General features: G+C 37.3%; 1 protein-coding gene across 17 annotated transcripts in view; it reads left to right on the plus strand.

The window, feature by feature from the left end:
- SOX6 (SRY-box transcription factor 6) overlaps positions 1-26,623 on the plus strand; it is a 386,403-nt gene that overhangs the window by 323,735 nt on the left and 36,045 nt on the right. For all 17 annotated transcript variants that reach the window (XM_086748345.1, XM_086748348.1, XM_086748349.1 and 14 more), the window contains one exon: positions 24,092-24,200. In XM_086748345.1, the coding sequence (XP_086604471.1) occupies positions 24,092-24,200 (109 nt within the window). The remainder of the gene's footprint in view (positions 1-24,091; positions 24,201-26,623) is intronic.

A 26,623-nucleotide genomic window follows, 5' to 3' on the forward strand; every position in this document is an offset into this window, starting at 1 on the left:
TGCTCGCAGAGGTTCACTCATCAGAAAGACCAAAACAAAAACATGCAGCACTCTGGCACAGTCAAACTTTGTCATCTGCTAAAGCATTAAGGTTAGGCTATACTTTTGAGAGGATACCATTCTATGGACATCTACAGTTACAGAGTTATTTCAGTTTGTGTACTGCTGTGGGTTAGAGAAGGCAGGTAAGCACCATGCAGCTGCTCGCTCACTCACTCCCTTCCAGTGGGATGGAGAAGAGAATCAGAAGGTTAAAGTCAGAAAACACATGTGCTGAGATAGTTTAATAAGTCAAGCAAAAGCTATGCGCTTAAGCAGAGTAAAATAAGGACTGTATTCACTACTTCCCATTGGCAGACAGATGTTCAGCCATCTCCAGGAAAGCAGGGCTTCAGCACATATAGCAGTTACTCGGGAAGACCAATACCAAAACTCTAAGTATTTCCCCTTCCTCCTTCTTCCCCTAGCTTTTATTGCTGAGCACAATGTCATATGGTGTGGAATATCCCTTTGGTAAGTTTGGGTCAGCTGGCCTGGCTGCACCCCTTCCCAATGTCTTGTGCACTCCAGCCTACTTGCTGGCGAGCCAGCATAAGAAATAGAAAAGGCCTTGATGCTGTAGAAGCACTGTTCAGCAACAGGTAAAACATCCGTGTGTTATCAGCACTGTTTTGGTCACAAAGCCAAAATATAGCACCATGCAAACTAAAATTAACTTGGTCTGAGCCAAAAGCAGTGCAGTGCACATAAGGCAAAAAGTCATTATAAAGTAATTATAGCAGAGCTGACTTTTTCTACTCCACCAGAGACTGATCAGGTGTTGACTGAGGAAAGGGAAGAAGTAACTGTGTCAGTGGTTTCACAGTATAAACAGAGACACAGGAAGGGGAGAGAATTAGTAAAATACAGAAAATAGGCTACAGAGCTTTTTCCATGTGATATAAGCAAAAGTAAAATAATACAAAAATTGGCTTTCTTTAGAGGATATGACTTTTTTTCCAGTCAAGCCATGTTTACATTTAACAAAAAAAAGTACTTAAAAAAAAATTGCATTGCTACAGCTACTTGTATTTATTTCAGTATTTTGAACTAGCATGATTGCTTAGATTTGCTTTGATTTAAGGCTTTAAATGAACCTGAAAATGCTATATAATTTGTAAGATAACTGACATTATTTTTAAAAGGACAAGACCATACCTCTTTTGTGCATAAAGCGTGAAAACACTGACAAAAAAAAAAACCCAAAAACTTTAGAAAATCTTTGTAAAAAATATACGCAGAAATGTGTTAATTTAATTGGAGAAAAATATAGGCAGTCAAGAGAGAACATATACCCAATTCATAATCATGACATATCTGCTAGACCCGAGGGTATGCCCCCACCTGCCCATTTGATTACCCACAAAGCATATTCATTGAGATCTGAGAGGAAGAAGAATTTAATATAACACTTTTATGTTTAGATTCTATTCCCACTCTTTTGTAGATTTTCAGGCAACTGTGTATTTGCAGTAGGAAATCAGAATTAGACCCCAAAATAGTCATGAGTCATCGCCTACTTCCTGGGAATTATGGTACTTTAGCACCTCTTATAATGAGCCTTTTATTCCCTTCTTATTTCTAAATCAAAGTTTTACAAGTTAAATCCACATCATTTATCCTAAGATAGACCACATTTTGTATGCAAAATATGTACATTCTTAAAAAAGTATATTATTTACCCTTGGAGATGTTACAGTCTATTGATCAAGTCCATATTTAGGCACTTGGATTTGACTTGATAAGCCATAACGACCCCTTTGGAGGTGTTACAGTCTGCTGTATTTAGGAACTGTTAAAGATGTGGATTATTGACACAATAGAGTGTAACAACTCCTCTGGAGCTGTTATGCTTCATCATTTACAAGAAGCTACTGCACATGCGTACAAACTTTGCCTAATAAAAACACTTCAGGAAATCTTTGTAGGAAAAGTTCCTAGTCATGCATAATCTCCTTTTGACTGCCTGCAGCTCTGCAATGACTCCATCATTGTATTGCTTTTTTCTAACTGCAAGCAGTACTAGATTATGTTGCTGACAGTTTTTTACCAGCTTTTTTCTTCCCATACATTCAGCGTTATAGACAGAACAATTGCAGAGGCAGGAGCCACACTGTCTTTTCTGCAAGTGCAGACAATCAAAAAGAGAAGCACCTTATTATTAGCATCTTTGTTAATAGCCATTTCTCAAGACAGTTTAAAAGAAAGTTGACACATAGTTAAGAAAATACTTTTCCAGTGCATTCTGCATTCAATTATTTTTTCTCCTTTTACCAAAAGTAGTCATGACCATCCTTAAACTGAGAATATGAATAAATTGGTCGTAAGGGCCTTGTGGATTTTTATAAATCCTTATGAATAAGTTGTTTAGATTTGCAGGGACTGATCTATTCTCATTTGCTTTTAAGAAAAACTTCTTATATTTTCTTTTTCTTTAGAAGAATATCTTCTTTATAGAAGAATATTTGTAACTAGTATATAAGAGGTCAAAGATTATATTTCAGTTTGCTGGAGACATAACAGAAACTGTAAGAATTTTCAGTTGGATCCTTATTTCTGTTGATTACATCTTAGATCTACTTGTAATTAAAGGGCAAATACCTCATAATTAGGCCAAAGAATGGACAGCAATATCAACAATAAGTGACTAATCTTTGCAAAGTTATTACTTTTATTATGGTTTTGTCTTGGTAATCATTGTACTGTTCTCACTACGGCTTAAGGAAGGTCCCACCCTTCCTCAGGGGTCCGTGTTGGGCCGGCCCTGTTCAACGTCTTTGTCGGCGACATGGATGGTGGGATAGAGTGCACCCTCAGCAAGTTCACTGACAACACCAAGCTGTGTGGTGCTGTCGACACGCTGGAGGGGAGGGATGCCATCCAGAGGGACCTTGACAGGCTGGAGAGGTGGGCCCGTGCCGACCTCATGAAGTTCAACCAGGCCAAGTGCAAGGTCCTGCACCTGGGTTATGGCAATCCCAGGCACAAATATAGACTGGGCGGAGAATGGATCGAGACCAGCCCTGAGGAGAGGGACTTGGGAGTGCTGGTGGATGAGAAGCTCAACATGAGCAGGCAATGCACCCTTGCGGCCCAGAAGGCCAACTGCATCCTGGGCTGCACCAAGAGGAGCATGGCCAGCAGGTCGAGGGAGGTGATTCTCCCCCTCTACTCTGCCCTGGTGAGACCCCACCTGGAGTACTGTGTCCAGCTCTGGAGCCCCCAACATAAGAAGGATATAGACCAGTTGGAGCGAGTCCAGAGGAGGGCCATGAAGATGATCAGAGGCATGGAGCACCTTTCCTATGAGGACAGGCTGAGAGAGTTGGGGCTGTTCAGCCTGGAGAAGAGGAGGCTCCGGGGAGACCTGATAGCGGTCTTCCAGTACCTAAAGGGGGCCTACAAGAAAGATGGGGAGAAAGTCTTCAGTAGGTCTTGTTGTGACAGGACTAGGGGTAATGGTTTTAAAATAGAGGGAGGTAGATTTAGATTAGATATTAGGAAACAATTTTTTACAATGAGGGTTGTAGAACACTGGAAGAGGTTGCCCAGAGAGGTGGTGGATGCCCCATGCCTGGAAATGTTGAAGGCCAGGTTGGACGGGGCTCTGAGCAACCTGATCTAGTTGGGGATGTCCCTGGTCCTTGCAGGGGGGTTGGACTAGAAGACCTTTAAAGGTCCCTTCCAACCCTAACTATTCTATGATTCTGCAAAAATAGGCTGACCAAGGTTCTTCGTAACTCCCTGAGAGGGATTTACTTAAGGAATTGTTAGTGTTGTTTCACTTTCTTGCAAGAATATGGGCAATTTATTCAATTCAGTGGGAGTGTATTCCATCTGTCTAATGAAGAATCTGATTTCCACAAAGAGTCACTGCAACTGGGAAACTTTTTTTCCTGAATACGTCATTCTGCTCAGTCAACAAACCTTTCCCTGGGGAGTTTCTGAGATGTAGGACACATTGCACAGAGACAACCTCTTTACAATTTCATCATTTTATAACAGATAAACGACTTGTCTAAGTTAAATGCCACAGAATAGGTAAAAATTTCAAGTATAAATCCCAGCAGTCTCATAATTCTTAGAAAACAAATGTCCTTTATACTTTACTGTGAGTTTTGCCAATTTAGTAATTTCCTTGTGGCTGTACATAATATATGTAAGCAATTTTTTTTTTCATATTGAATGTTCAGAGTGAACTTCCTAAAGCCATATTTGGTGACCAGTATTTTATTCTAAAAAACTTTTACTTAAAAAAAAAAGAAGAAAGAAATATAAAAATATTTTATTCCAAAATTTTTTGAAACTGCAATAATTTTGCAATTTCCATTTTAGTCTTAAGGTTTATCCTAGCTACATGAAAAATACGCCTTCACTTTGTATCAACTGTAATATTTCCTTAATAATTTTGAAAGAAAAATAATGACTCAAGTAAAAAATTTCTAAAGGACCTGCAATGCAGAAGCCTAACTCCCATTGAACTAGCTCTGAAAATTTTAACCCAAAGCAGACAAGGAGATTGGTGACTGCCTATACAGTACAAGTCTATTTTCAGTGAAATTAAGCAGTTTTATATCAGTGTATTTATAGGATAACAGTAGAATACAGTGAGCATTGTCTTTTGTTTGTTTTTCTTTCTTTTTTTCTTTCTTTTGTGAGGTCTGATCAGGTATTAGATGAATCTTTGAATAGCTGAATGATTTTAATATCTCTCAGACACAGAGAAGTGTTGCAGTGAATTTATCTTTACAATTAGAATTTTAAAATATAATTTGAAATTAAATTCAAAGCAGAGCATCTTGGAAAAAATAAATTAATCCCTGGGTCTCCAACCATATCTTTTAGAGAAAAATGTTTCCATTATAAACAAACAAGGAAAAAAAAATCTGCCTTTCAATATAATCCTGAAGCCTGTACTATATCACTAGCTTTTGTAGATATTGCAGGAAATAAAATCAGGGTTAGAAATTGTACTCGTACTTAAATAAATGTTTTATCTCTTCTCTATGTATTTAGTGAGGAAGGTGATGGAAGTTGTAACTGCACATGCACAGAGGGGTCAAAACCAGCAATAATACTGGTACTCAGGTTATAAGAGTTATGGGAGGAAAATACCATTGCTAACATTAGCCTCTGTAGAAGAACATAGCTCCATTATCAAGGCCAGGTTTATAATGGGAACCAGGTGCAGAAGACTGTGGGTATGAAATCTTGTCAAGTCTGTTCCTCAAACTCAAGAGATAGAAATATTAAAGCTGCTCATAAAACGTTAACTTTGTCTGCATGTAACATATGGTTCAGCCTTTAATTGGTCACATGCTATTGCTCAAATACCACTATTTACACCTAAATATTCATACTCATGCCTACAAATATACCTACTGGTTTTTTTTTTCAGATTTACTTTGTATGCTATGAGTAGAAAGACATAAAAATAATGTATTTGAATTTACACATTAAAAATACATGTTTACTGAAACTGTGAAACTGACAGTGAAAAGAAAAAAAAGAAACAGTGTAAAATCCCTGGCATATGTAGGTCATCTAAATTTACAAATAAGTTAGCTTTGGTGCCAGCTTACTATGAATCCAGTTTTGCACCTGGAAGAATTTGCTCTGCAGACTTTGTTTTTAAGCATTCTGCTCAATTGCCTTACTTTCTAAAATTGTCTTGATGAAGTTGATAGTTTGTGCATTTCTGTTCCAATATATTAGATGTGCAGTTAAATGCTTAGTCCCTCAAATTATGTAGAGGCTGATTAAAATAAAATCTAAATTATTTACCTATTGATTAAATTATCAAAATCAATTATTAAGTGGAAAATATGCAATTTTTGCATATTTCATGGAAATATAAATCATGGAAACTTTATTGGACCATAAATTACAAAAAAGTTTGACCAGCCCAATAATTATGTACGTATGTAAGAAATTAAAAGAAAATGCACCTAAACATAAAGAGCCTACATGAAAGATTATTATTTGAATAGCTATATACTCATATATATACAGGTGTGTATAGGTATATATATACACACACTGTATGGTGAAGAAACTGCCCATATTAGGTGAAGTTTTAAACTTTTACATACTTCCAGTTCAATCACAAGAGCATTTGGCAATAAAATATTATGTTCAGGAAAGAAATCGGCACGCTCTTTTGGTATTAATAGCTATTTTTGCATTTGAATATTAGCTACTAGAGTTTTTGCCACTACCTGTGCTTAATAATATGCTTGTATAGTGACAGAACTCAACTATGTTTTTTTTTATTTCTGTTGTCAGGGCTACTTGAAGGGGTTGCCTAACTACAGGTTTTAGAGCTCATTAATGATGATGATGATGATGATGATGATAATAATAATATTTTTTCAAAGGACACACTTGGCCCCTTTCTTCTATTGCCTTTCGAGCTCAAGAAAAAAATGCCAAATATGCTGCTTTTTCACTCACATAGGATATTTGCTGTGAAAAAGATAAAAGCTTTGTCCTATTTTGTTCTTGGAGCAAAATCTTGGAGAAAAAAAAAAATCCCAAATGAACAGAATTAGATTAAAATGGGTCCCAAGGGTGAATGTTGAAAAATTTGCACAAACCAACAAGGATAATTTTTCCCAAAGGATGGTGTTCTTCCATAAAGAATAGGGTCTTTGTCATGACTGTAACAACATAATGATTGTGTCTTGTTATATACAATACATTTCCTAAACTACTCAGGAGACTTTACAGATACGTACTGAAATGTATTCCATGTTTTTATTATGCTTCACCACAAAACAATAAAGGTAGTTTGAAAGTTATTGTTCAAACATAGATTTGCTAGGATAGGAATATATTCATTAATTTAGATAGTGGGTCAGAATGGCAGCTGCACAATCCTATCATATTACTTCTTCAATTGTCCCGAGAACTACAGAATACATTTGCGTATTTTTTCACACTTAGATGCAAGCAGAGACATCCACAAAAGTTACTGCCATTTATTTCTAAGCTCTGTGTATTCCTCTAAGTAAATTCACAACACCAAATACATTGTCAATATAACTCTCTTAACTGCAGTAGATTAAGTACAGCAAGGATAAATTGGGATTACTTTCTGTGATACTTCATTACTTTCTAAAATTAAAAATGTCTCTTGTTTCTCAGGTGTCATTAGGCTGCATCAATAGGTACGATAAATTGAAATACACTCCCTGTTGTTGAAGGATATTTACTTAGCTGCCTCTTTGTGGGATTATACAGTACTTTGTGCTGGCTTAACTGTTTTGCTTCAAACTAAAGAATAAGCATGCTAGCAGGTAAAATTGTCTTCTTTCATCTCATGAAAAGACTTGAGAAAATAATGCAAATCGGTATTTGCAAATGTTTGTTTGAAATCTGATTAATGGAGTTTGACCATGCTTATTCCTTCCTTTATTTTCTTTTCACAAATATTCATGCAAGCGGATTTTTACTTCTATGGGTGTATTTGCATGTGAACATGGACATTTGTGCACAATTAGGCATTTGCTGTTTATGCCCAAATGGCTCATCCCCTGTTCATAAAAAACAAAGGCTTTGATGTAGCACCCACTTCAAACTCCATGCTGACCAAATGAGGAATGCAGTATCAGGGTATCTTCCAGCCCCTGATACAGTGTCAATGCTAATTATAGATCTTTACAGCAACTCTGTGAACTCTGCAGCAATTTAATCTAGGGATTCTACAGGCCTTACTGCATTATACGATACCACTGCCATCTTCTTCCTACCAATGGTATGCCAGAGGTTCATCCATTTTCCTGTGATGTGGAAGCTAATGGATGCAGTAGTTGATAGACAGAAGTAAAGGCTTTCCACTACCTAGAAGGTCTTCTGACTGAAAGAATTCCTAGTTGCTTTTCTCAGGTAGTTTAAGGCAACGTTACAATACTTATCACTGAGTTAGACATTGAAACAATATAATTTGTCTTACGTGACCAACTACAGCATAAATCACAAGCAGCAAACTATTGAACATTTAAGTGCATAGTTCACCTGTAACTCAAAAGTTAGATTGTTAGAACACTTACAAGTTACTTATACATGTGTAGAAATTGCTGATCCTCTAGGGGAAGTTCCAAAAGATAAGAAAGACTGTATTTGTTGGATAAATTGTTCACTGCACATAGCTTGTCCATTTCTAGTCACATAATACTAACTCCATAAACAGGTCTATCTCAATTAGAAATGTGTAACACGGTAATAAATGATATTCAACATCAGATTACTTATACTAAAATCATGTTCAAGTCAGAGTAAGCTGTTAAAACACTACTTAAAACCTGAAGTATGCCTAACCCACAAGCTGAAATTGCCCAGCTTACATCCTGAAAATCTACAGACAACATTAATTTCCCAGTATTTCACTTTTATGCCTGTGGCCTCTAACATGTTGCAAATGCTTCTGTAAGAAAGGCTGGGAAAACATATCAAATTTCTGTTCTCTTCCACTCGCTGACATTCATTAACTGAGGGAGAACATTGAGACAAGGTTTTGGAAAGATCTCCTCTTCACCTCCACCCGTTCCAAAGCAATTTATTAAACAGCCAGTAGGAGAAGTGGACACTTGTGGTTTAATGGCAGACCCATGTTGATCAGTAGCTGGATGCATGCTTTCACTGTCATCTTGCCAAAGGCTTCTTGAGATAGCAGGCAATGGATGCATTTTTATCTCACTGCCATTTTTTTTTTTTTGCATCCTTGAGTTAAATTGCTAAGTGACAGTTTCATTATACGTCTCCTATTCAAATGAACTATCTGAACTATATACATACACATTCTTGCTTAGTGCATCCTGCTTTTACATGCATGTTCCCTTCCATTTCTAAAGCACAGGCACACCCTGCTGTATTTCAGATGGCAGCTCGAATAGAAGCCATTACTGGGAGGATTTGCATTAGAACTGTACACAAAGTGAGTCACTGACCCATCATGTACTGTAAAACTTCTTGGTCTGTCAGGGGTTCAGCAGGTTGCCAAAATATATGCAGTTGCCATCTCCTTCCCAGAATTCTGTTCTTCACCTGATGCCATGCAAACTCTTTGAATACTCATTAATAAGATTAGGTTGTTTCTCTGCACTCTTCCTCACCATGGATAGGCAAAAGGAATCAACTGCAGTATGGGAAATTTGTAGTGAACGTGTGAATTATCCTATAAGGGAAGGAAATTAAGTGTACTATTTGCTTGGTTATTTGGTAATTTCTGTTTATCTCCATCCATGCCATGGTACTGTAGCTACCTGGGGACATGTGTTATGAGAACATAAAGAATCCAGTTAAAAGGGTGAGAAAAGCACCCATTTAAGTTCTTCTTTAAGAGAAAAGTCCTCGTTTAAGTTCTCCTAATGTAAAGCATTTGCTATGTTGGGGATGACTTCCAGCACATGTGCCTGTGAATCAGGACCCATGTTACTTATTCATCCTTCAACTGTTCTGAGCCTCCACTCCTGTGGTGTTAGGAATGATCCTGATGCGGTGCTGGTTTATGTAGTGGAAATCTCTATCACTTTCTTCTCATGAAAGAGAGGCAAATTTTCCTGCAGTGTTTACAATGATCTGCTAGCTTGGGTCTCCTTTCCTTTTCTCCCTGCTGCTGCTTTTCCTTGCTGCTTGTCCTCACTGTGCTTCTGCTGGGACTCTTGTAAAGTCTCATGAAAACAACATCCTTATATTGCTGTTGTGTGTCACATCATAATTAGTTAATAGAATAGCACACAATTTCCACAGTAGAATTCCCACGAATATCTTACATGGTGAAAAGTTAATATTATTTCACATATTTTTGCTATATAGTGGGTATATTCTTTATACAACTGCATTCTTGTTGCTAAATCTGCCTTGGATTTCAGTTCACAGCTAAGCTAAACACTGAACATTTTTCATAAACAAAATACACAGTTTATAACATTTTTGATTGCTTGGAGGTAGCAAAGGAATAGAGATAAAATTGAAAATCGCATTATAAGTTAATCAGTCACGTTATTTTTTTCTTTAATATTTCTATTTTGTTAGTGATGAAAGAACTCACTTAGGATCAGACCATTTTAGGCTGTGCTTTGAACCACACCAATGCAGGTACAGTTCCTGAGACAAAGATCTTCAATAGATTTGAAAGGCAAGAGCTATCTAGGTTTCACAGGCTGCCCCTCCAGTGCAAATAGGTTTGCAGAAACCTGGGCTGCAGCTCACTACACCCTCAAAGACCTAACTATTTGAGTAACTCTACTGTAAAAGTGGAAAAACAAGTCTTCCCTTCCCTTTTTTTTTAAACTGAAACATTTCACTATTTGAGTTTGCAGCATGACCCCATACAAATAGCCAAATCAGAAGATTTAAAGGATTGTGGACTGTTTATGTTGGGAACCAGCAGGTTGGAGGGTGAGGGATGTGACAGAGCTTCACTGCCACATACAGTGTCCATGAAACTGCACTTTGAATGTAATGCAGAGTAGGAAGTAAGAGAAAGCACATATAGGAATACAAAGATCCTATAGTTTTAATGGTGGATATACAACCAGATCATAGAATCATAGAATAGTTTGGGTTGGAAGGGACTTTTAAAGCTCATCTAGTCCAACCTTCTGCAATGAGCAGGGACATCTTCAACCAGATCAGTTTGCTCAGAGTCTCATCTAACCTGGCCTTGAATGTTTCCAAGGATGGGGCATCTACTACCTCTCTGGGCATGACATGATGGAGAAAAGGTTTAGAAATATGTACTGGGGCTATTGCAGGAGATAGTAAATATGTCTCTCAGCCTTTCTTCATAGGAGATGTGTTCTACCCCTCTGATCATTTTTTGTTGCCTTCCTCTTGGACCTGCTCCAACAGGTCCATGTCTTTCCTGTGCTGAGGGCTTCAAAGCTGGACGCAGTACTCCAGGTGGGGGTCTCACAGAGCACAGTAGAATATACAGCCAGATAGCTCCAGAGTATACAGTTCTTTCCTTCCTTTTGGCATCACCCCTTTCAGTTCTCCCAATATATAATCATTTGAAATTCCTCTTATGTTTCTGTTTCTAAACCCCAAGAAACAGCAAACCTGAGCTTTGCTGTTTGCATTCTTCTGATATCAAAGACTCCTATCCTACTGGGGCCCTTAGCTATAGGAGAGGTTTGAGGGAGGGGAAAGCGATGTTTTTCCTCCTTCTTAGCCACTCTACTATATTGGAGAGTGGGGAGGGGAGAGGGAGCAGACATGAGATTTTAATGTTCAAAATGTAGGCTGGGATGTGACTGATGCCTGAGCCTGACATACTGCTGCTTATCACTGCTTCTTTTAGCTGATGTAGCAGCAGGGTTGGAGCTGGGTGGAGACTGGTACGCGATGATGCAGAGTACTCATCCTCTCAGGGAGTTACGAAGAACCTTGGTCAGCCTATTTTTGCAGAATCATAGAATAGTTAGGGTTGGAAGGGACCTTTAAAGGTCTTCTAGTCCAACCCCCCTGCAAGGAGCAGGGACATCTTCAACTAGATCAGGTTGCTCAGAGCCCCATCCAACCTGGCCTTGAATGTTTCCAGGGATGGGGCATCCACCACCTCTCTGGGCAACCTGTGCCAGTGTTCTACCACCCTGACTGTAAAAATTTTTTTCCTTATGTCCAATCTGAATCCACATCCTAGAGACTTCTTGTCCTATATAGCAAGCAGCAGAAGGATATTTTTCTTTATGTTTAAAATCTGTGTTACAGATTTACAGGAAGTATTTATTTATTCTTCAAATTAGCTGAGCAGGAGAATTAGCTGAACAGAGATGGATTTAGAGATCAGCACAATGCAGCAAGATTAAAAAACCCTTTCCATCTGAATTAATGAATTTTAGACTGCTTTTCATAAACTAGTTTTTCAGAAGTCATCTGTGAATCCTTGTATAAAGAATTCTTAAAGGTAACTTAATGGGATGGAGAAAAGGTTTAAATTTATCTACTGGGGCTGTTGCAGGAGATATTAAATATTGATTTATCTTGGAGTAAAAATCATACTAAAGAGTGAGGCTTGCAGTCAGATCAATTTATCTGGAATACGAACTGTATGGCTGTATTTAGTACAATGTCAACATGAATCTTAAACAAGTAGATGTGAAAGGTTGAGCATTTAATCTAAATGAATTGGCTCTCCAAATCTTCAATTAAAAAAAAATATCTTAACAATTCAAACTGAACTGGTCCTAAATGTTTCAGGCAGTTGATACTAAAAAATGCTTCAGTTAGTCAGTCATACTATATCATAACCCTCTCCTGTGCATCTTGTTGCAACTAGGAACAAAAATCCAGAGTCCAAGGCTTTTCCAAATCTTAAGTTTTTAATACTCCAAACTCTCTTGAAAACCCAATGTAAATCGTTCAAGTAATCTGGCAAATAACCCTGTAAGCAATTTTCTGCTACTTGCCACTGCTACTGCCAAGCTTTTGGTCATAATAAAAAAAGTTGGCTCAGATTGTACTTAACCAACTAAAATTGATTATATTCCCTTTTCAGACACAAATAGATACCAGCATGACAGCTAGTGGTACTGACTAAAATATTTTTCAGTATGTATAAGTGTACATAGATCTCCAGTAGGAAATCCTTTATCCAACTGTGACATCAAAGCACTATGTCTCAGATAATTTAAGTGTTACATTTGCTTTTGTTTGTACTGTTTTCTTTAAACATATTCATTAGACAAGAGCAGAGCCTTTAATGTTCCATGACCGAAAAATACATCAAACAGATTTACGGTAAAAGCAGTGTGGCATAACAGCCAGTGGACTGGCCTAATGTTCAGAAGTCCTGGGTTCAGTTCTCAGCTTAATCGTTGACTTTCTGGTTTCCCCGCTCTGTGCCTGGAGATACTGTTACTAACCTCCTTTTTAAAATTGGAGTATTACTAATATGCAGTGGTAGGTATTATGATTGTCTACATATATAATACTAAAAAGCTCTAAAATACTGATTGCTTCCCCGGGACATTATTATTATCTTTTCTGTAAGACATAGCTAGAAAATATGACCACAGTTATAAAGTATACAAGTATATAAGGGAGTAAGGAAGGTATGAGACAGGAAATTCTCTCTTACTCATAGATTGTATTTGTCCACAGAGTGGCAAAAATCTTCCACTGGAATGTTCCTTCAGTGAATCGCATGAACTTTTTCATATATGTCATCTACAGTGGATGAATGAGAATAGGGGAAAAGAGAGAAAAAGTTCCTTTTAAATGCAGAGATGTAGTAGGACCCAGTATATGCTTAGATTGAAAATGAGGTCAAAAATAGGTCTTAAGTGGGATGTGAGTGGCTAATATAGTCTGTGGATGAAACCACTACTTTTGAAACTCCCATTCAAAATTGGTTGTTAAGGTTTAAAAGCATTTTCTAAACTGTCATTGTTGCATTGAGCTGGAGTACTCTAATGGATATCTTATGTGGGAAATTTGAAACAAGCTTGAAATGATAAAAACAAAACAAGGTTTATGAAATCATTTTACTTTAAATGAAAAGCTAGAGAATGGAATTTTGCCAGTAGCATTAGCTATAGATGGCTAGCAGTTTTGTCTTTGTATATTGCAGCAGTAAAACAACATAATTTTTTCAACCCGTAGATACTCATTTTGCATTTAAGATGGCTTCAGGTGTGCAGGTTCCTGGATTCTGCATGAAAAAAACTGTATAGCCTTCAGTTACCCTTTTAAAGGACTTTCTTTCTTGCATTATTTTGATTCATACTTCCTATATGGAAGAGTTACTCCATCCGAGGGATGTAAATCTCTCCAAGTTCCCAGGAAGTATGTATTTGCCTGCATTTGCATGCTGGATGTAGCAAATAGAACCTTTATCCTACTTTAGCAGTTGTGGCTTTTTTGTTTGTTTTGATGAATTTTTAGTGTTCATAAATCCAGTTTGGGCTGTTTTTTCCTTGAGTACAAATTTCAAAAACATAAATTATGAGCAACTTAGTTCTGATTGTATTATGAAGATAAGTAAGTAAACATAGCAATTTCACTGATAGGGAGTTGTTTCTTTCCCTTCAGCTAGTACATTGTTAATGCAAGGTCTTGTCCACTTGCATAAATCCTTACAGGACTGTATTCTTGGCTTTCTACTGTTTTATTCCTAAACAATAATAATTCTTCTTCGTACCAGAAGGCCCTCAACCTACCTGTCTCAAAGGGAAAAAGGAGTCATCAATAAGAAGGACAAAGCATCTTTTTCAGCCTGGAAAGAAGTTGTTCAATCTTTATTCTCAGATTCAGTGTAAACATATGAGAACTACACACTTTGGCCCTAATTCAGTAAAGTGCATTAGTCTATTCTTAGTATAAGTACCTAGGTATTCCCTTGGATTAAGTAGTGACTATCTGTGTCCTTGAGGCCTCTGTTGGGCTGGAGTGAAAGTGCTCAGCACCTTACAAGATTAAGGCCTATATGAAGCTGCAAGAATTTGTAACTCACTGTTTTGTTTGGGGATTTTTTTTCCTGTTGAATGAAGATTAAAGACTGTAGTGAGTTGAGGGGTACATCTATATCATCACAGGCATTACATACATCATACTTGATATTGTAATCATGCAAACAGTAATCTTGCCTTCCTGACATAAACAGTAAGCAGCACATTTTCCTGAGGCTGAAATAATCAGAGAAAAACATGGCAGTGATGGGGGTACAAGAGGCAAAACACTGCATAATGATGTTGTTATCATTGTTCCATTGTCACCCATCCTTATTCTTTAGTGATATGTTTCTTTTCTCTCTGAACATAATAGAAAAGGCCTGAGTATAAACAGAGTAATATGTAAACAGCAATCATAAAATACAACCTTGCAAAAGTATACTTAAAATGCTACAAAATTTAAAAAAAAAAATCAGATTGATAAATACAGAATCTATACAGAATCTACTTCATCTATATATGCAATTATATATTTACATCCAGCACAAGGTATATACTTGAAGACAGTAGCATTTGGTGGGATTTTGTTAACTGCCTTGATTGCATTTCTAATTCTAAATATGAATATGAACATTTAAGCCCAAGTGTCTTTTGCATCACCAATTTAAACTACTTCAAGTATCTTCCTGAAAGTGGGATGGAACAGCCACATCTAGACACCTGCATTGCTTATAGAGATAAACAAAAGGGATAGGTACCCCCAGTGACTCATTCAGAGTATCTGGGTTAGTTCTGGTACTTCCGGAGCCCTGGAGGATTTACCCTAATGGAGCTACTGGAATGTATACTTACAATATACAACACTATTCTTGTTCAAAGATTGCTGTAATAAAATGTGCAAAACTCAGATTCAGATTTTCCCTGGAGTTTAGTTCTTTAGTTGTAAAAATACTTGCAAATAGAGTATTTAAAATATTTGCTTTTAATCCTTTATAACTACTACCCACATGTAGAGTAGGAAAAGTTCATTTATTGCAATTTGATCATCCATTATTGCATCACGCAGTTCATTATTATCACAGTTTTTCCAGTATTGTTTGATCATGTCACAAAATCTGATGTATGCCTATCATAAGGCACAGTTGAAATGACAGAATGAAAATATCTATGAGAACATAATTTATCTTTCTCTTAGCTTTTATAGGTTTAAAATCAAACATATATATGTGTCTATTTGCATGTACTTACATTTCCATATTGTTCATAAAAGAACATTGTATTCTTTCTCAAGATGTTTGACCAGTGGCATGTGTCTATGTCTGTGTGTGTGTGTGTGTCTCCTGGATTTTTTTAAGACCTCTCTTTTCCCAACTTTGTGTGGACGGCAGCTGAATTTGCTTTGTGCTGTTGAAGTTTGCAGAACACTGCAATGAAATTGAAAATAGTGACTTCTTTTCTGCCTTTTTTTTTTCATTAAAAAAAAATTGTTGTGCTAAACCTAGAATAATTTTTCTGGTTGTTATACTGCTGTGGCTTCTTGCTAAAGCTGTGTTTTCAGCCTGGAATATATTACTAGATGATTAAGAGAAAAGGAGATTCACAGTTTTGAGGCTAGTAATCAGATCTCTGATCATCCAAATTCTATTCTGATTCTAATGCATGACAATATTTTAAATTAAATTTAGTCACAGAGAAGTATGAGAAAGCATGGTGATACACATACAGAATCATGGCATTGTCTAAATTTGATAAAAATATTTCTGTATACTTTTATGGAATTTCTATGTCTCCAATTTTAAATACTTAGTGAAGATAAGGCCGTAACTGACAAGGTCCAACCATCTGCTAAACTAAACAAAAATATAGCAAAACGTATATTATTTTCCCTCTGTAGTATTTAGTCTGCTAGGAAAAAGACCTTTTGTTTTGTCAGGTCCTTATGCTTTATTCTCCTAACTCTAATGTTAGAAAATTGAATGACCATCCTGAAGGTCCAAGAGTAGCTATTGAATTGCTTTCATTAGTCACTTTACAGCACAGAAAAAAACCCACAAACCGCCTACTGTTTCCTAGTAGAAGTGTATGTCAATTATAATTTGTGTTTATTTTTGTCTGTCTCTCAAAAAATGCATATGTATGTGTTTAGTTAAAATAAAAAGTGGTTTTTAAAAAACTATTGCATTCAGATCCTTTCTAATTACGAGGTACATAGATTTGGTCTATGTCATTTACCAGTTCTCCCTTAAATCTAGTGAGCAATACCTGATGTTATAAAAGAAAATTAACTTCTCTCCCTAGAAGGCTCCCAGTTAATCATCTGTGGATGTTGGTCAGGAGAGAAGGGAGCAGCAGAGAGAACGAGGGAATTTCTCTTTGACCCCGAGGGTTGAACAGCTTACACTCTGGAACATGAGATTTGATTATCTTAGCATGTGTTACTACAAATGTTATTAACAGTCATAAAATTATCCAGCTCTCTTAAAAACAAGTGACAGCCCAAGCTTTGGACTCTTTCTGTCCTCTAGTGTATTCTACAGCCATATTATGCAGAGTGTAAAGTAGTAACTCCTTTTGTTTGCTTTTCATTTACCAGCTGTTAATGTAATTGATTGTCCCTTTGTTTTTCAAAGACTAATGACTTCTCCTCAGTCTAAGGTGGAATTCCATAGTTTGTGTGACCTTCTTTTTTTTTTTTTTTTTTTAAATCTTTACATTTTAGTTGATATGTAATTTTACTGTGGCTGCTATATGAATTTGCTGCTGAAACAAAGAGTTAATCAGAAAGTTCTCAGATACTGCCATGCATCATGCCTTTGTGCATGAATAAAAAGTTGGAAACCGCATGAAAGCAGTAGTTGGGTTACCACACAACTGGATATGCTTAAGTCTGAACGCTTCATAACTCTAACTACTGGGGAGCTGCAAACTTATAAATAACCTTGCAATTGGTTAAAACCGTATTAAAACCATATGAACAAAGACATAAAGCATTTGGTTAAGGGGGCTCAGTAAGTGCAGTAATCCTGTTGAAAGTAATCTACCCAGGGCAGATCTATAGCTTAGAGTGCCTGCAAGTGTGGCAATAGTTACAAGTATGTCAATACTTCATGTGTAGGAGGGCATAATATCCTACTTAGGTGGAAGCATTTGCTATCTGTTCTTTTTTTTTTGCTTTTAAAAATATTTTTTTTAAATTCATACATTTATTTTTAAAGGCAAACTTCAATGCACTGGAGTCTATTAACTTATTAGTATGTGCTGAATATTACTAATAATCAGGGAATTCATCTAAATCCTTCTTATTTTTGTTTGGAGATCAAGATGGCTACTGCTCACAGTAAGCAGAAGCTCTAGGAATTCTGATCCTTAAAATCAGACTTCCGAAATAATTAGCTAAAGAGCGTGTTTACAAGTAAGTCTTTTGGGTTTGCATTTATTTTATCTGATGAATGTTTTGCCTTCAGCACTCTGGTTTCAAACTTTTTTCTAGACACTTTAAATTTTGAGGAAATTGTAATTCTCAGTTTTGATTCCAGAACATGGGTTGTAAAAGAAGAAACTCCCAAATCATGACAATCACTATGAAAATCTATTACTGAACAACATTGAATATTTTCTGCTTGTAATGGTCTTGCATATGTCACATTGCCATGTGGAAGCCAGCTGAGGCTTGTCAGTCAGGCAAAGAAATTTTAGTGTAAATTCTTTTTTCTGCTTTTAATCTCTTACTTTTCAGTTATGCTTTAAGATAGAAAAGTATATTTAAAAGGGGACCTAATGGCTTCTCTCTTCCCACATCTTTTCAAGCAAGCTCTTTGCTTTGAGGCACTGTAATGTAACACAAATCTGTAGTCTGTGGCAGGGATGCTAGTCCATGCTGTATGTTCAGCATACGAAGATAGTACTGGAACAGTTTATGAACAACATAGGGGCCTTCAAAACCTGAAAACAGCAGTATGTCATGGTGAAAATTCACTAAGTGTCCCTCTTTGGTTCCTGAGGTCATTGAATTCAGATATTTCACTTACATAAAAATAAAGTAAGGTCAGTTTGTGTCAACATCATAGAACTCAGCATATCCTTTATTCATGCAACTTGTAAATCAGTGGTTGGAGCTGATATATATTTGTCTTGCAATATCTTGAAATATCAGCGTTCCTACAGTAAGTTTACCTACCTTGCTGATTTAATTTCTCCGTTTTTTTGCAGCAACTCCTGCTGCTATGATGTTGAAAACAAATTCTAGATATTCACCACAGCTTTGCAAAACCAAAGGCCTTGCTTTTAATTGTTACAATAATGCCACTGTTTATCTACTTTGCCATCCAAAGGATTCCAGCAGTTGCATGCCTGCACACCAGTAGGATGATTGACATTGTTGTAATAAGGTTAATGTTTAAACTTCCCACCCATAATAACTAAAATATCCAGAGATAAGGTTGAAAGTCAATGTGTAATTATCCCTGCTGTGCCAAGATGTTGCAAAAGATTCTAAGTGGAGTGTAATTTAACTTTTCAGTCTTAGCTGTTAAAAAGTAGTAAGAAGAAGGTGAAAAGCTTGGGACATTTGTATCTTGACTTCCCAGGAGGGTAAAAAGATTTTGTGATTCCTCCTTATTCACAGTGGGAATAATTTTCTCTGGGTTCTGCTGAAAACATCTTTTTTTTGTGTGTTTTGAACATAGTAACTTGTTTGCCTGATGTTTACTCTCCATGATAGATGAAGGAAATAGATCACAGTTAGCAAATAAGCTACTAGAACATTTAGTATGGAATAATTCAATTGAAATACATTTCAGACATAAAGACAACATGTGATCATTACTTGTAGTCATTGTAACTAAAGTACTGTCCTCAGAAGAAATAATATCCCTTCAGTCATGTGCTCTGTGGCTTCTGTGAATGACCCGTATTAATTCAGTTTCTAGAAACCAGCTCTTTAAATTAATTTTGGTAACTGCTTCCATGCTAGACTATTGAAATAAAGGGTATTACATCATCGTTGAAACATGTCTACTTAAATAAAAAGTATTTGTTTGCAAAAAAAATATATATATTAAATCTTTTACACAACGACCAGTGTGTATGCCATTTTCCATTTCAGACTAAGCATACATTTCAGATGTGGAAAAAGCAAGCATGTTGAAATAATTTGAGGCATGGGTATAGTCGGATCAGTCTTGGTAATCCAGAAGGGAGGAGTACCCAGTGTATTATTACATTTCGTATATTATTTTTCAAGAGATGGATGCAATCAGTCATCTTCTCGCATATAGTTTGAAAAAAAAAATGTCTTGCTGGCAAGTAAACTGTTATTTAAGTACACAATCCATGGTACTACAGAAACAGTTTTGCCAAACTTGTCCAAGTATTCTCACGTCCTTAAAGATGGTATAAATATCATTTATAGCAAGCCGTTTACTTCAGACTATATGGAATGCCTTCCTGCTCCCTTGATCTAAGTGTCCCAGTTTGCATTATGGCCTTTATTGCTTCTGTTTGATGGAGTGATCAGTAAAAATTTAATGACACTATAAAATAATAAAAATGTCATTAATTTACCACGGATCTTGGATGCAGTGGTTGTAAAGTTACATTAATAAACAGAATATTTTTTACAACAAAAAGCATTGTTACGTGAGAACGTATAAATAACACCCATAAATTTAAGAGCAATTTTACTGTTAGCACACACATTATTATGGAATAGCCAATAAGTGTATAAAACATAGTATATAAAATTTTATGAAAATATACTGTGCACATCAAAAATTCAGCTTTTATCTAAGTGCAGAGAAAAGCCATTATTGTGTGCTTACTGTTTCATTGCTGTTCTTTCACAAGATCACAATTTTATGTTTGTTTCTAGTCATTTGAAGTTTGCAGCCTTTTCAGAGGAAGTGGCTATTGCTTCCTTTTCCTTTACTCCTTGGTTCACTAAATCATTCTTTTACCTTCCACATGTGAAGAAAGAATTGATACTTTCTACCAGAACATGATGGAAAAGTTGCTAATTTAATGCAAAGCTAAAAATAATGCCAAAGGGGTTGAAAGGCTTGCTTGGTGACTCTGGAAATAAGGGATAACTATGTAGCAGTCTATCTGTCATCACTGAGGCTGCTCCATCACTGACTGTGATAATATGTGAATATGATGGATGCCACAGTCTTGTGGCTCATAACATTTAACATTCATCAGCTCTCACTAACGGGGCTTTATAATTTAAATATCTTTATTTAGTATGCAACATCTACCTCATACATCATAATTTCAAAGCACTTAGAGAACCAACAGTCCTGCAAGACAGTTGAGCAGACTTTAATTTTTTCAATAACTTTTACGTTTTCTGCATGTTTGTGACTGACAATGCATAAATAAGTGCCTAATCATATCACAGAATGGAAAATTAAGATTTGGCTGCTAAAAAGAATCTTTTTTCTCTTTCTCATTTTAAAGAAGTGATTATTTTTACTGTGTGTTCAAAATATAAGGAAGCACAAAGGATCTGAATTCCGCTGGGAAGAGCTTTCAGTTTTCTAGTGCAAACTCCAATTGACTGTGTTGATCTAGTCATGAGAAAAGGTTGTCAGTGTCATGTCCTAAACCCTTTTTCTGAAATTTAAATGGGAAAACTTAATGTGACGATACAGTATAAGCTCCATAGCCAGTATAAAAAATCAGTTCAAAATAAGAGGTCCAAAATGCTTTTTCACAGGAAACAAAGCATCTGCACTGTCCTTAGTGGTGAACTTTGTTACAAACTCACCAAAATTTTCTATTAATGTGGATTAGGGAGGCAGCAATATATCCAGCAGTCGATGTACCTGTGTGCAAATATAATGCACGTGTACGTAACGTATTTGTTAGTGCAGCTGTATTTAGCCATTTAGTTTTAATGATGGTGTGTCTTTTTTTTTGTTCATATAGCAATATTATGTACAGAATCAATCTTCCTCTCAGTCCCTACTCATACTAGGAAAAAGGTATATTTTTAAAGGATTTTTAGTGCAAGTAACTATTCTCTTTAGGGTGAATTCAAGACAGGAACAAAGACAAATCCCATAAAAAAGGATTGCACCCTAGTGGGACAAGTTTCCTCTCTAATAATAAATTTCATATAAATTTGTTGTATTTTATGGAATTGTAAAGGCATCTACTAGATAAAAACGTTATTAGTATTGAGGAACATTTTTCTGGTTTTTACGGTTCTCTGAATTTGTTTAAACCCAGTGCAAATACTGAATTATTTTTTTACGATCACTATAAGGATTATTTTCAGTAAAAAAGCAAACAAAAGAATGACTTTAAAAGGCATTTCAAACACTTAAATATAGCTATCTTTGTTACAGCTTTTTATGAATTATAAAGAGAGGGTTATGAAATAACTGTAAGTACATCTCCTTTGTTTGACAACAGCAGGTATTTTTACGGTATAAGTGCTTTCATTTTACTGTTCCTGAACCTTATAATGTAATTTTCCCTTTTCTCTTTCCATGTCAAAATATTGATATTCTTTCAGAAACTTTTTTTTTCTTTTTTTTTTTCTTTTTCTTTTTTTTTTTAACAGAGTATTTTCTGGTAAAATCAAAGAGAATGAATGACCAGAAAGGTATTTCAAATGTGCATACTGATATGTAGCAGGGTCTGTTGATTTTTTATAGCAGAAAAGTATTTCTCCTTCCTCTGAAACACCCTTAAAGGCTTTTCTTCCAAGAATGCTGCAGGTGCTGTATTAACATCCTTAAGAAAAAGCTTTTAGTGGAAATATTTTGGAAGAGACAATTTATGTGCCAAAAGCTGTTTTCTTAGTACTGATTTTTGTTTCTATCTCAATTGCAAATCAGCCCTTTGCAATGGAATGCAGAATCCTTGACAAACTTTTTTTTTTTTCTTTCTAGCAGTAAAACGGATCTCATCCTGATGATTCAGGTGTATTGTTACATTACACAAGATCTTTCAGTAAAAAAAACTTCTAGTGTTGCAGTGCCTTTCTGCAGTCACATTTCATTTGTAACTCTTCCTTTCCTCTTGAGTTCCTATGTATATGTAAGCTCCTTCATCAAACATAGATTTTACAGAAGAAAATAAGTTAAGAAGTTAACCAAATATAAAATGCAGAGCTATTTTGTTTGACGACTGGAAGATTCTGAGGAACTTTTAGAAGTGCAGTTAGTACCTGAAATAGCTCAGCTGCATGTTGTGGCAAATCCAGTGTCACGTTGTGCTTTCTTGTCTTCCTCTGCAAATTAAACATAAAATAATTTTAAAAATCCGTGTCTGAAGGAATCAAATAAATAAGGAATCGACAGAACTTCTCAGCTTTTGACCTGATGAGCTTTTCTTAGTGAAATATAATAATAATAATAGAAAAATAATCACATTGCAAAGCAGAAGTGTTTGGAGATGGACCAAATGAGAAGTCAAGGCCATCAAGTATGTTTTATGCTTAAGAACATTTCCAAGTTTCTAACTATCTTGCAAGAGAGAAATTCCTGATGTTTTCTTCTTAGGTCTAGTGTGCACAGCACAGAACTAGGTCATTGAACAATAGACTGAACAGCAATCAGCACTCTACTTCTGCATAATGCATTAAGTATAACATGGAGAAACTGTTCGTAGAGCTGAAAGCTGGTATTTCATGTCTGTAAATTCAAGCTGACATGACATTTAATATTGTTTCATAGTAATGAACAACAAGGTTTCATTCATTCACAAGTACAACATAATGCCAAGTTTAGTCTGAAGAGGTAACAACAAGGCAAGAGGGAAAACATGCTATGTTCCTTCAAATGAGAATGCTAAATTAATGATAACGATTGAACGCTTTGCTACTGATACACAGTACTACAGAGACTACTATTGTGAGACAATATTACACTGTCATTTATACTGCCCTTGTCCAGTAGTTGATTGAAAAACTGGGTTAGCATATAAAATGCCTTTCAGTTTCCACTTTCTAGTTCCAGGTTTCCTATGGACGTCTCCAGGTCTCAAAGGCTTTCAGTTTTTCTAGGAGTGTGCACTCTTTTTCTTTTCTTTTTTTTTTCCCCAGTGAGGTACAATGTAAATTCCTAGACAAAATAATAATATCAGTTCTGTTATCTATTATTCCTTCTTTCAAATACTTGTCTTTGAAAACTGCTTGCATAAAATTCTGACTTGCATATTCTCAGAGGTATGAATGCAAACTTGAGTCTCATAGTGTGGAAAAAGTGCTTTTTCCATTAAATTAGCAGTATATTTTAATACAAACTGTTCTTTCAACTTCTGAATTTTCATGTCTCCCAAATGTTGATTGTCTTTTCCAGCTGAAGTTAGAAAATAAGTGGAAAGGCAAAGTGAGCAGCATCGATCACCACAGTTTGCTGCCAAGAGTGTTTTGTATTTGCATGTGCAATCATTTATGCATGATGGCAGTGCAGATCAAATTAATCTCAAAGTTTCTGTACATGTTTCACATTTAGAACTGATTTTCATAAATGCTAACATTCTGAATCTGTAAAAAAATTGTCCCTTAGTTAAAATTCTAAATAAATGCACTCATTATTTGTCCAGATTTAAAAAATAAGGCATGTATCAGTGCATACGTATATGCACAGGCATATAATGAGAACTAACCTATATGGAGCATTAAGACTACTTCTGTTCTTTTCCAGGAGAGAACAAGGTTTGAAAATTTAGGCCCACAGTTAACAGGGAAACCCAATGAAGATGGAAAACTGGGCCCTGGTGTCATTGATCTTACAAGGCCAGAAGATGCAGAAGGTGAGTTGCAATTTTGACTATGGGTTATTGAACACTACATCACAGAATGGTATGTCTGAAATTCTGCCAGTATCATAAGTACTGTCTAGGTTACATTGTGGGGTAACACTTGAATGACTTCTGTGTCTTTTTGAGAGATTGTAATAAATTCATAGCAAAGCGTGGAGACATGGAAAGGACTGTCTAGCCCTCTAAGCCCTTCTGCCATGCAGCTGTTTCTCCCCCACACCCCCAGCAGCTGTCAGTTAAGTGTTTACATTTTATACTATTAATGAAAGTGTAGGAAACATTGAGAAAATTATCTCAGCAAGGCAATATATACATATATATTTTTTGACCAGTTTTTAAAGGTTTAGCAGCTTTGAAGAAAGTTAGAGCTCTTCAAGAAGTCTACCCATCATTGCACTCAAAAACTATTCAAGATATAGCAAGCACAATTTTACTGACAGACAACTTTCAAATGATAATGGAAAAATATTTCACGTTTTCTATATGAAAATGTCTTTTTCATGATATAAACCTTTAGTGCATTTGCACTCATTTCAGTGAGAGTTCTATATATCAGGCATACAGTGACAAGACACAAGTGGAAATCAGCGTTTATCAAGACTGAGTTTAGTCTCTAGCAGGGTTACCATGCATGCTCTGGAAGTGAATGCCACTAGTACCCTGTCTACCCTATGATGGCAGGTTAACTCGTGGCTCAGGGAGTGGTGCTACAGCCAGGGCTTTGGGTATTTAGATCACGGAGCGTGCTTTCAGAAGCCCGAGCTGCTACGGGCGGATGGCATGCACCTAACCAAGAGGGGGAAGAGTGTGTTTGGACAAAGACTTGCCAGGCTCATCCGGAGGGCTTTAAACTAGTGTTGTTTGGGGAGGGGGAGCACAGTTCAGCCCACTGCTGTCAGCATGGTGCCAGTGCCAGCACCGAGGGTCCAGAAGCTGAGGAAGGATCATAGATAAGTGCAAATGAACCTAAACTGTGATCCAATAGCACCCCTGTCACTTCAGCCAGCAAGTCGGCTTTGTCAGGGGGCCCAGCTGAAGTGTCTCTATACCAATGCACGCAGCATGGGGAATAAACAGGAAGAGCTGGAGATGTGTGTACATGAGCAGGGCTATGACCTCGTTGGCATCACGGAGACGTAGTGGGATGACACATATGACTGGAGCGTCAACATGGAGGGGTATAGGCTTTTTAGAAAAGACAGGAAGGGGAGACAAGGAGGGGGTGTCGCTCTCTACGTCAGCAACTGGCTGGAGTGTGTGGAGCTCCGCCTGGGGATGGAGGAGGAGCTGACAGAGAGCTTATGGGTCAAGACTAGAGGATGGGGACGGACAGGGGACATTACGGTGGGGGTCTGTTACAGGCCGCCTGGCCAGGAAGACAGAGCAGATGAGGCGCTCTATAGGCAGATAGGAGTAGCCTCACAGTCACAGGCCCTGGTCCTCATGGGGGACTTCAACCACCCTGACATCTGTTGGAGAGACAACACGGCAGGGCACAGGCAGTCCAGGAGGTTCCTGGAATGCGTGGACGACAACTTCCTCCTGCAGGCGATAGAAGAGCCAACAAGGAGGGGTGCCATGCTCGACCTTGTGCTCACCAACAGGGAGGGACTGGTCGGGAATGTGAAACTAAAGGACAGCCTTGGCTGTAGTGACCATGACACGGTGGAGTTCAAGATCCACGGGGCAGCAAGGAAACTACATGGCAAGCTCTCTGCCCTAGACTTCAAGAGGGCAGACTTCGGCCTCTTCAGGGACCTGATGGGCCAAGTGCCATGGGAGGTGGCCCTGGAGGGAAGAGGGGCCCAGGAAAGTTGGTCTGTATTCAAGGAGCACCTCCTTCAAGCTCAGCAGAGGTGCATTCTGACGAAGAACAAGTCGGGCAAAAAGGCCAGGAGGCTGGCGTGGATGAGAAAGGAGCTCCTGGACCAACTGAAAGTAAAAAAGGAGGCCTATAGAGGGTGGAAACGGAGACAGGTAGTCTGGGAGGTCACAAAGAGGCTGTGCGAGTGGCCAGGGATAAGGTGAGGAAGGCCAAAGCCCTGGCAGAACTGAATATGGCCAGGGATATAAAATGCAACAAGAAGAGCTTTTATAGGTATGTAGGGGACAAAAGAAAGTCCAGGGAAAATGTAGGCCCCCTCCGGAAGGGAACTGGTGTCCTGGTTACCCAGGACATGGAGAAGGCTGAGGTACTCAGTGACTTTTTTGCCTCAGTCTTCACTGACAAGAGTTCTTGTCCCACCACCCAAGCTGTAGAAGGTGCAAGCAGGGACTACGAGGATGAAGAACCGCCCACTGTACTCAAAGAGCAGGTTCGGGATCATCTGAGGAACTTAAAGGTGCACAAGTCCATGGGACCTGACGAGATCCATCCGCGGGTCCTTAGGGAATGGCGGATGAAGTTGCCAAGC

This window comes from Chlamydotis macqueenii, chromosome 5, assembly GCF_036417535.1.
Source record: "Chlamydotis macqueenii isolate bChlMac1 chromosome 5, bChlMac1.mat, whole genome shotgun sequence".
Classification (NCBI taxonomy): Eukaryota; Metazoa; Chordata; class Aves; order Otidiformes; family Otididae; genus Chlamydotis; species Chlamydotis macqueenii.